The 11,505-nt window shown below is 34.5% G+C and overlaps 1 protein-coding gene across 2 annotated transcripts; it reads right to left on the reverse strand.

Moving 5' to 3' along the window:
- Positions 1-237: 237 nt before the first annotated feature.
- LOC128170383 (uncharacterized) lies at positions 238-11,505 on the reverse strand. 2 transcript variants are annotated; one of them, XM_052836155.1, is made up of 3 exons: positions 11,387-11,503; positions 9,854-10,053; positions 238-1,410 (listed from the first exon to the last, which is right to left on the reverse strand). In XM_052836155.1, the coding sequence occupies exon 3, from the start codon at positions 1,344-1,346 to the stop codon at positions 333-335; it is 1,014 nt and encodes a 337-aa protein (XP_052692115.1). In that variant the 5' UTR covers positions 1,347-1,410; positions 9,854-10,053; positions 11,387-11,503; the 3' UTR covers positions 238-332. The 2 variants fall into 2 exon arrangements, with proteins under 2 accessions (XP_052692115.1, XP_052692116.1); XM_052836156.1 differs by lacking the exon at positions 9,854-10,053 and having other exon boundaries at positions 11,387-11,505.

Here is an 11,505-nt window from a genome sequence, read left to right on the forward strand (position 1 = left end):
CGGGTTTATTTGGTCCCCCAATACAAAATTTGAATTTTTTTTAAAAATACATTGCCGAATACAGTTATAGCATCTTTTTCGTGAATACACGCCCTGAAATAATCCCACAATTTAAATAAATACCGGTATCTAACGTAAACATCATATTCTCTCTGAAAGACAGACGGACGAACTGACAGACAGACAGACGGGACGGACAGACTGACAGACAGACAGACGGACAGACACATGGACAGATAAATAGATAGATAGATAGATAGATAGATAGATAGATAGATAGATAGATAGATAGATAGATAGATATTGCATTGTAGCACCACTGTTTCAAACATTTAACATTTTATCTTCCCCCCGGGAAGCATGCCATTGTGTTTACACCAAGTCTCTATATACACAAACACAACATCTAAATAATGGCCATCTGGGAGACTTTGTCTCTCGTATGCTAGCTGGGAATGTTCTACGTATCCTCCCACTTCTTTGAAAAAAGCTCGCAAATTGGCCAGATTTTCCTTTCCTTTCTGCCAATCAAATTTTTGCCCCGCCCATGCGCGATATTCAATAGTCCACACATCTACAATGATTTTTCTAGAAACCAAATCTTCTTTCATGCTATTCAGCACGTGTATTTCCCCTCCCTCTACGTCCAAAGAAAAATAGTTCACATGAAAAACACCAATAATTGTTAAAACGTCACGCAAATTGAAACATGGAATCTGTACTTTTTGAAAACTGTTTAAATGAACCAAATGCGATTTTGGCATATGTTTCCCAACACCTCCTACTTCATTTCCCATTATGAACGAAGCCTCTTTTTCATTCGACACGCACGCACACAAACGCCAAACTTGCCTCTGCAGCCTATCGATACTGCGACATGATTTGGGGTTTCCCTCTATAAGTAGCCCAGTCCAGTTATGTTTCCTCTCCAACCATAAAGTGTTGGAGTGCACTTTTCCATCATAGGCGCCCATTTCTATGAAAAATCCATTCTTCTGAGGGAAGATGTCGTACACAGTTTGATCCTGGTGAGACTGAGAGTAATGGTGATCCACGGATTCTCGGAAAGATTTTTTGGCCCTAGGTCTCATCAACTTCCGCCATATTTCTGACGTCACGTCCTGTACAGTCGTATCAGTCGTTGTCCTCTCGGAGTTTGCTCTACTCTTCCTGTTGGGCTGCATCGCAACATTGGTTTCCCGTACTTTATCTTTACCAATGCCGTTGTGTTGGAATTTGCCATCAGTTTGTAACGGCACAAAATTGTATACATACATCAGAACGAAACACACTGCGACCCACAGACAAACACCAAAAGCTGCCTTGCTATCACACCTCAAGCTCATTGCATCGGGTTTGTTATTCAAAATTGTGCTCAGTTGATGTCGTCCATTATTTGTGGAAGGCGTCCTAAAATTAAAAAAACAATACGTTGAAAAATGGAGCGATAAAAACCAACAGAGCATTAATATTATGATTTGTCCTTTTAACATACATGTACTGGGTAGTTTTAATTTTGATAATCCTAATCTCCTAGATTAATCATGAACAAGCTACCCCACTAACTGAATTATTAAAAATCTGACCAACTCTGTTTATGTAATTCTTTTCTTAAGAAAGGTTAAATATAACATCTCTCGCTAAATATTTCTTATGGAACTGATACAGTTCGATGAAATGAAATTATGTTTTACGAGGTTTTTGTTGTATCGAAATAATTAGGTGTGCATAATAATCGTGAATAAAACGCTTTGGAGTCTCTCTCTCTCTCTCTCTCTCTCTCTCTCTCAATTCATATAATTGTAATCAGATTTTTAAAACGGGAATACTTAAAAATTCAATTGAATGTTGACATTTGATCACTTAGTAATAAGCCTTTCCAAAATAGACTTATCTACATATTATAATTGAAATAATTCTTTTTCAACAAAATATTCACATATCTCATCATGATTTCATCCAGCTGTCTCTAGTTGAATCATTTTGGCTCTGTTCAACTCTGATAACCCAATTTTAGGTAGCCCCAAATTTCAACTGCATGCCACCGTCCGACTTTAGTAAATTATTTTTTTCATGTAACTTCAAGACTGAATAGACTGTATAACATGTCCATTTATAGAGTCCACTTTTAAAGTTAACCTACTATAGATGCAAAGCACTATATATATAGTTTATTAGCTCAAAACCACATGGTTTATAGAATTGATATGAATTTTAACGTTATTATGGTTTATAGGCATTGTATAAATACATGTAAATACATATTCAATATGAACAAATTTTTTGGCAGTACACAGACACATCTGCCATTATGAGATATTACCACAAATGTACAATGTAATTACATTAAAAAATAGAAAAGAAAAATGTACATATATGTATTTTATAATAAATTATCACATTAGGACGATAATATACATAACTAGAGCAAAGCTCGTGGCAAAGCCACGAGTAGGTCTTCCGTTGTTGCTGCGGGTTAAAAATATATGTAATATGGTGTCAAACGATTATATGACTAAACTTTCAGTTCTGCTTTTGTTATAAAAACGTGTTGTGATTGAAAGCCTGTATATAAAATGTGTTTTGAACAAGACAGGAAGAAAATGTTTTAGGAAAACTATTTGTCGAACACAGTCTGTGTAATCGTTTCAAAAATTCTATAAAATGTAAGATGTTTAATGGCGAGTTAAATTTTAAAAAGGGTAGCAAGCATTGTTATAAACAGTATGTACTCATAATTCATGTCAGGATTTGCAGTTTTTTTTAAAAACCTAACCCGCCTACAAAACACGTAACCTTTTCTCTAAGATAACTTGTTTATTTAAATCTTTCTAAATTTTTGAAGACTATTTGCAAGTTTAAAATTGTTACGGGCTGACAAAATTTAGTAATTAGTCAAAATTGATGGCATCTTTGAGATTTTCTTCAGGGAAATGTGTGTCGTCTGATATTATTTAATGATACGAGTAGATTTGGACATTCAAAATAATATATAATCAGCTAATAAAAAAGATGAGCGGGAGAATTTATGCAAAGGCGAGCATCTAACTTTTACACCAGATGGTGCTGTTTCATAGAGACACCGCTATGTAATGTGAATTAAATAACCTTATTTACAGAAATGAATATTACTTCTCTCGACGATGTAATAATATGCAAAATCCTTATTTTTATGTCAGTGGGATGACTAATTAAATTTAAAAAAAACAACTTCAATTGCGCTTGCGTAAATTGGAATTCTGGGAAGGAATTAGACAGTCCGTGTTAGAGAAATTCGAAGAAGTTATGAAACTGGTCAGTTTCAAGATCAAACTGTGCATTGATGTATTAAAAGACTATCATTGGTATCGTCTGTAGCCATGGTCCGGAATCCGTATGTGCAGTCATACATTGTATGTACATCGATACACCTATACCTCCTCACCTACAGCCATACAAATGAGGGTGCAACCTTCATATACACAAGCATATTAGTATTATAATTCTGGAAACTATTTATCTTGTATTTAATATATTGGGTATTCATTGTTCACATAAAAGCCACCTATATTCCACTGGCTGTAGCTTACCTTGTAAGTAAATTAAGTTGCATTACAACCTCATAATACACAACTTCAATTAAAAGTTGGTTTTTTTAATCAATTTCCATACAATTAGCAATAAATAAAATTCCCAATAACGCACATCTATCTCACTTAAGTGTAACTTTGAGAAGCGCATATATTTTCGGGAGGCAGATATATCGCTATATTATAGCCTGCAAGTCAAGTGAATTATCATGGTCTTTCAAAGAAATAAGATATCCGTCGACAGTTGCAGTACTTTGATGATTTCTATGGCGATCGACTGCATTGCATAATGTAGTCGTATTTCCCAAGAAAAAAATTGTCTTTGTCTTCAAACTTTTAATTATAATATATCATGAATTATTATGTTCATAACTATAAAAGTTTAGCGTGATCAACAGGTTAATTTATTAGCCACATTCTTAGGTTACGATTTCACATCTTTAATGTGAAGATGATTGACTTAGAATAATAGTCTTATTGTTTATAAAAGCACCCTTCCAGTTGTTACTCAATTACATATGTTCTGAGTTGTGTGCGCTGAAGCGACACAAGATCTTCGGTCGCACGTGGCGATTGAATTAACACAGACTGACCGAATAAACATACGGGTGGGAAAATTAAACACGTTGAGGAGAAAAGAAGTCACCAAAAATGATTTTCGACAGATCTGGATATCTTTTCGCCAATTTAAAAATATTCAGCGCGAGCACTTGTCAGAGGGGCGGGAGGAGGGGGGACACAGCACTGAGTTCGCTTCCACACTGAAACGAACAACCATGTAGAAAAACTACAGAGTGATAAATATGTGACTGATAGAATCTATTAATCTTAAGTTGTTTAAAACTCATGTGAATATTCTTTTAAATAATCATCAAATGCCTCAATTCAGGACAATTCAGGACATTCTTTTATCGTGCTAGCACCTACCGCAAACATGTACATGTAACATGGAACTTTGATTATAATTTGATTTGATTTTTAAACTACCTTGTACGCTATCGTATAATAAAATCAATGCTTAATCAACTGTACAAGTAAAATAAATTTATTTATTTTCGTCTTAAATCTATATAATAGTTGAAAACATAATAAAATATAGTTCTGTCCGTGCAAAATATGAAACATGAACGCGTGATAAGGTACATATAGAAGAACACGAGCCGACCGCAGATCACTTGTCCACTCGCGCTGGATCTCCTCGGCCATGTGCGAGGGATGATCATCATTTAATATTGGGGGGGGGGGGGGGGTTAAAATTTTTTAGATATACAAACCAACCATTAATTTATGTCTGACTATGTTTCCGATTTGGAGTAATATCTTTCATTAATATTCAGTTACACTCAAATGTTTAATTAAATAAATACAAGATGGACAAACTTTTATAATATAAAATTAAAACAGTTCTTGTATTTACGGCTATATAAACTCAAACACGTTCATCTTCATCTAAGTGTGCGAATCCTGTGTATTAGATAACCGCTTACCGCTAGTAGTGCAGCCGTGGCTGATCGGCCGTGGACGAAGGATAGATTACGTAAAGGTACAACGCACAGACACGCACATCTCAGAACCCAGGAAGATTTGAAAAGTTTGCAGTATAATGACCATGTTCTATCAAATAAACGTTCTTTATTTTAAACCTAAAACCCACAATTGATCTATGTCTGATATTGCTTTAGATTGAGAATGACATTACTTTTATTAATTAACTGAACGATTTCTTAATTGACACCCAATTGTTTAGTCCATAAAACTTTTATGTGTAATCAAAACTATAACAATTTTTGAGTTCGCGACTAAATAAACTCATTTGTGAGAGACGCAACTCTCGTGTATTAGATAACCGCTGACCGCTAGGTAGCCCAGCCGCGACCATGGTGACCGATTTTCTCGGCCGCGGGCGAGGAAGCTTGGCCAAATGCCGCGAGTACTGGTCAACACGTATTACTTTTTACCCGAATATTATGCACTACCCGAACACAAAAACAGTTTTATGAGATCAATAAAGTCACAAACAACATTTTTGCAGCGACGCCCATATCGAAAAATTTACCGTTTTAGAGTTATGAAGCAAAGACTTTTAAGGGATCTAGACCCCTCATTTTAGGGGCTAGCCCCTTTTTTATGGTATCAAATGAAAGCTCTTGATATTCTGCACAACTTTTATTCTATATGTGTCTAGAAAAAATTTACAACTAAAAAGTTATTGAGCAAAGATATAAGCAAAATTTAACATTTTTTGAAACATAAATTTCGATGTAATTTTTTAAGCAGTATACGTGTGTTAATCAAACATGTAAAACTAGGAGGACAACGTTCAAGATGTCTACATTAAAGATTTGTAAATTAAAACTACTTGCTACGGATCTACTCGGAGCCTTTGCAGGTACACGAGACCCACTAAAAAAATATTCAAAGGGGAATAACTCAAAACCGGAAGTAGGGATTTCACCATATTTTTTGCTATAGTAAGCTATTGTCATTTACAATAAACCCTGAAAATTTGAATAAAATCTAATGACAAACAAGCGAGATATTACAGTTTAAGGAAACGTCTAGAAGAAAAAGAAGAAGAACTAGAGCAAAGCTCGTTGCAAAGCAACGAGTGGGTCTTCCGTTAATGTCGGAAGTAAAGCTAGAGGTTCCTGTAAGAAGCAGAGCTCTTTAACCAATAACAAGAGTAACTAAAATAAAAAGATGAAAAAAATCGAATTATTCCTGGTACGACTTAACAAAATACGAATAAATTTAAGTACGACTTAACAAACACCTTTCCGATTTCAAGAACGACTTGACAAAAAAATCCGAATGTGTTCAAGTACGACTTAACAATTATTTTTGGTACGAGTTAATTTTACCTTAAACATTACGATATTTTTTAAACCAAGGATGCGGAATCAAATTTTCCGGAAAAATCAATTTTTAAACCCCGATAACTCTGTAATGCATCGTCCGATTTTAAAACAGCTTTCAGTGTTAGATTCAGCTTAATAAGCTCTACAAAACCCATATTCATTTTTGATTTGATCAGAAAATTCATTTTTTCGAAAAATTTGTTTCACTTCCGGTTTCGACCGGAAGCGACAGATTTTCATTTCGAGCCTTATTACAGAGGTAAATCGACTAAATCATAACCATTTAAAATTTCAAGCCTCTATCTAAAAGCGTTTTTGAGAAACGCCGCGGACAAAATGACTTTTTGAAAATTTTTAAAATGACGTAACGTAAAAACGGAAGTGACGTTTTCAAATAAACTTTAGATACATTGAGGTTTTATAGTTGCACATTATCTCTGAAAGTTTCATAAAAATCGGTTGGAAACTTTTTGAGTTATTAAGCCGAGAAGGAGTCAGAAAAAAAAAGAAAAAGTATAATAATAATAACTAGAGCAAAGCTCGTTGCAAAGCAACGAGTGGGTCTTCCGGTAATGTCGGAAGTAAAGCTAGAAGTTCCTGTAAGAAGCAGGGTTTTTAAACTAACAAACAAAAGAAACTAAGACCAAAAAAAATCGAATTATTCTTGGCACGAGTTAACAAAATCCGAATGATACCAAGTACGAATTAACAAACCTTATCGATTTCAAGAACGACATAGCAAATACAAATCCGAATCTGTAAAAGTACGATTTAACAATTATCGATTAATTTTAGGTACGAGTTAATTTAACTCTGAACATAAAACTATTTTCTTAACCAAGAATGTGGAATCAAAATTTCCGGAAAAATCAATTTTTAAAACTCTTTATCTCTGTATTGCATCGTCCGATTTTAAAACGGATTTCAGTTTTGAATTATGAATAATAAGCTCTTATTTTCTGCCTTGTGATTAATTACTAATTATCGCTTAAAAATAAGTTATTATGAAAAGAATTTGTAGCCCTTTTGGCCCCTTATTTGAGGGGCTGGCCCCTTTTTCTTGATATCAAATGAAAGGTCTTGTAAATATAAACATATTTTGTAACACAAGTATTCACGAATTGTTAACCGTTCTAGAGATATCCTTACAACTGTGTTTTAGGGGCCGACCCTTAAACTCCTTACCAGGTCCACCAAAAAAATATTTTTAGATCCCATATCGTTTAGAACATTATTTTGAGCAACTTTTCTTCTACAAGGCTTTTCAAAATATTTCTCCTTTTCTAGATATTAATTTTTAGACATCTGGCCCTTTGAAACCCCTAATAACGTATCATATGTCTTAGGTATGGTACCGTATAGATAAACAGATGTACAATGAACATGTTTGGTTCTATAATTGATAACAAATTATTTTTCAGTAAAGAGTTATTATAAAAAGACTTTAGAGCCCTCTTGGCCCCTTATTTGAAGGGCCAGCCCTTATTCCTTGATATCAAATAAAAGGTCTTATAAATATAAACACATTTTGCTCAACAAGTGTTCAGAAATTGTTGACCGTTCTAAAGATATCTGAACAATTGTGTTTTAGGGGCTGACCCTTAAAATCCTTACTGGGGCCACCAACAAAAACTATTAAGGTAGCATATTGTTAAGAACATTATTCTAAGCATTTTTTGTTCTATAATGCTTATCAAAATATTTCTCCTTTTCTAGATACTAAAGATCAAAGTTTTGAACTTCTGGCCCCTTGAAACCCCTAATTACGTAACATATGACTTAGGCATGGTACTGTATAAATAAACAGATATACAATGAACATTTTTGGTTCTATAATTGATAACAAATTATTTTTCAGAAAAGAGTTATTGCAAAAAGACTTAAGAGCCATTTTGGCCCCTTATTTGAGGGGCCAGCCCCTTTTTCTTGAAATCAAACGCAAGTCCTAGTTAATCTTAACAACTTTTGCATTACATGTTTTAACAAAATATTTACACATTATAAGCTAGGGCCGAAAATGTGCGAAAATTTCGTGAAAAAAATTGGTTCCTATTTTTGAGCTCGGGCGAGCTTCGCCGCCTTAAGCATTTTTCAAAATATCAAATGAATAGGATCATCTACAGACATTCATCTACTATCCCTGAAAGTTTCACGTTTCTATCGCAAGTAGTTTTTGAGAAGTTACGTGGACAAAATGGTCCTTAAAAATTCACTAAATCCTCAAAATCTCGAACCGGAAGTGACGTCATAAGCCAGAAATTTTAAAATATCAAGTATATTTGATGCTCAATGTGTCCTGTAAATTTCATGCAAATCGGTCATGTAGTTCACGAGAAATAGCGTTCGAAAAAAGCCAGAAAAAAAATAAAAAATAAAATAATAATAAGGAAAAGAAACAATAGAATAACAAGAGGGTCTTCCGTCGGAAACGGAAGACCCTAAAAATAATAATGAAGAATTTCCAACAGAATCAGTACAAGGTCTTCCGTTGGAAACGGAAGACCTTAATTATCAAAGCAAATGTTTTCTATACTCTGCAGATGTCTTAAGAAAAATGCATAGTTTGTTTAATTGTTTCTTATTTCTCGAACGCAGCAACTGAACAAACTTGAAACAATTAAGAAGCCTTTAACCAGTAATAATTTTTGTAATTAATACACCGTAAATGACTGTACTTTGGACATTCTAGAATGAAGTGATATTTATCTTCAATCCTATTAAGAGTACAAAATCTACAAATGCGCCGGGAGCGTACAGTTTGATTATACCGACCTTGTTCTATTGCTAGTCAATGTGCAGACAATCTTATTTTGTCAAATAGTGAACAATATGCTCTTATATACATTTTTAAAGATAATACTGGAGACCAAAAGGGTCGTACAAATATTTGTATACGTAACATTTAGAGGAACATGCAAAGAAGGCGTCTCTTTCCTGGATAAAGACATCACTTAGTCTTTGCTTAATATCTAAAAACAGTTTTAGTATATACTAAACTACATTACATTAGTATATATGGTACAAGTCCGATGTTTTTAACATGCTAATTAAGTCGTTAAGAAAACTTATAGTATATTTTACTAATTAACTACATTTAACTACTGTCGAATGTACAGTAATCATGGTTATAAGTCTTACCGACGAGTCAACTGTTTAGCTACAAATATCACATTTAACGCCTGACTGTAGCATTAAGTCATTAGCATTTGACCTGCGTGCGTGAATCTAGAGTAACGGGGTAATAGGGTCCGACCCCCCCCCCCCCCCCCCCGACGATTAAATTAATAATAAAATAACCTAAATTAGGTATGATCGGAACCCTTCTTGCAAACAAAAAATTCGGACACCCCCCCCCCTTCGAAAAAAAACTCTGAATCCGCGCGTGCAGCTTAATAGACATACTGAAATTAAATGCATGTCGAATACCTGATTGGCCTAATATGCTTTAATTAGTCCATTATCCTCTGTCAACTCTACCAGCAACCTCCGAGGAACGTATCTGCTGTCTTCTGTCAATGTTTTTTATTGTCGCTACTTATTTTGTACTTATTTTATTGCTGACAGCTGCGTTTTTCGATCTCTCTTTCTTTCTTTTTTTTCTTCGGTATACATCTCATTACCAAAGTCTAGGGTTCATTTAGGTTATATTTGTAATTTGTAAGAAAAAATAACCGGACAATGCTATGAACAGCTGTTCGCCATATATATATAGATATATGTTATGTGTGTCTACATTTTGTGGGTTTCAATTTCAAAGCCTTTAATTTCCCGAGCTGTATAGACTGAGTATAACCTTGTAGATGAAATCCATACAAACAAGACGTTACCGGCCCAGTCATATCGATTAAGTCCATGTTAATTCTGTCTTTCCTTTTTGTTGTTCTATTAACTCTGACATTTTTTAAAATCAAGTCAAATAAGGTCAATTCGGTCAATTCTCTTACTAATTGTTATTAGGTTATTGAGTAAAACTTTGGTCGTACATTTAATTTACCCCCTAAGAATTTCTTTCAAAGCTTTCTCAAAAGATTGTCACAGTCATTATGTGCGTGACTGTTCTAAAAATTAGCATCAAAGTTTTCTCATGTTTTTCTAAGTTAAATTTATTAGTACCTTCTTGTTTTACTAACTCATAAAATTATTGTTTGATATTTTGTAAACATTATTTTAGTTATGAAACTTTTATTTAGAGTACATAGCATATATAGGCGTTGGAACCGGGGGGTTAAAGGGGGGCTTAGCCCCCCCCCCCCCCCCATTTTGCAAAGTTAGACCTAACCATTAGGCACATAGCATCAGGGAGGGGCTAGCCGCCTCCACTTTTTCTCGCAGGTTACATAATTGAGATAAAGGTACTAGTATTCTACCATCCCCCCCCCCCCCCCCCCCCACGGATTAGGATTTTCATGATTTTGGGAATTAAACTTTTTTGTTTGTTTGTTTTTGTGTGTGTGTGTTTTTGCTTGTTAAGATTTCCTGATGATTAGCCTACCCCCCCCCCCCCCCCAACACACACACACACACACACTTCCGACCCCACTGCATAGAGTACGACTTGATCCCTACTGTATGAGATACAGGGCTTAAGACGAAAGCGGCCCCGGTCTGTATCTCTCTGTCTTATTTGTCATGTAATCATTTTCAACTTTAGATTGAAAATTAATAAAAGACATCTCCAACAATAAAAAGTGACTATAATAATTATCCTAAAAATATAAGTTCTATTACGTCTTAATGAAACATGTCGATATGGGACACGACTCGGTCTATACGTTTCTTTTGAAATCTGACATACAATGAACTACATAATTATGTAGTATGATAGAGAACACACATGGTGGGCGTTTCACATATACAAATGAGAACATATTACGTTTGATAAACACATTTTTTGATATTTTTTTGTCTTTAACACATTTTTTTTTCAAGTAGGAAATGATTTTTTTTTAAACTGCAAACCTTGAAATCACAGATGGATACCCCTTATTCCAGCGTGCTAAGTCGGTTTCATATGTAATACCAGAGAGTATGCGCTGCTTTATATATAAGTTGGCGTGTAAATTCAAGATAAGACCGTT

This window comes from Crassostrea angulata, chromosome 2 (assembly GCF_025612915.1).
Source record: "Crassostrea angulata isolate pt1a10 chromosome 2, ASM2561291v2, whole genome shotgun sequence".
Lineage (NCBI taxonomy): Eukaryota > Metazoa > Mollusca > Bivalvia > Ostreida > Ostreidae > Magallana > Magallana angulata.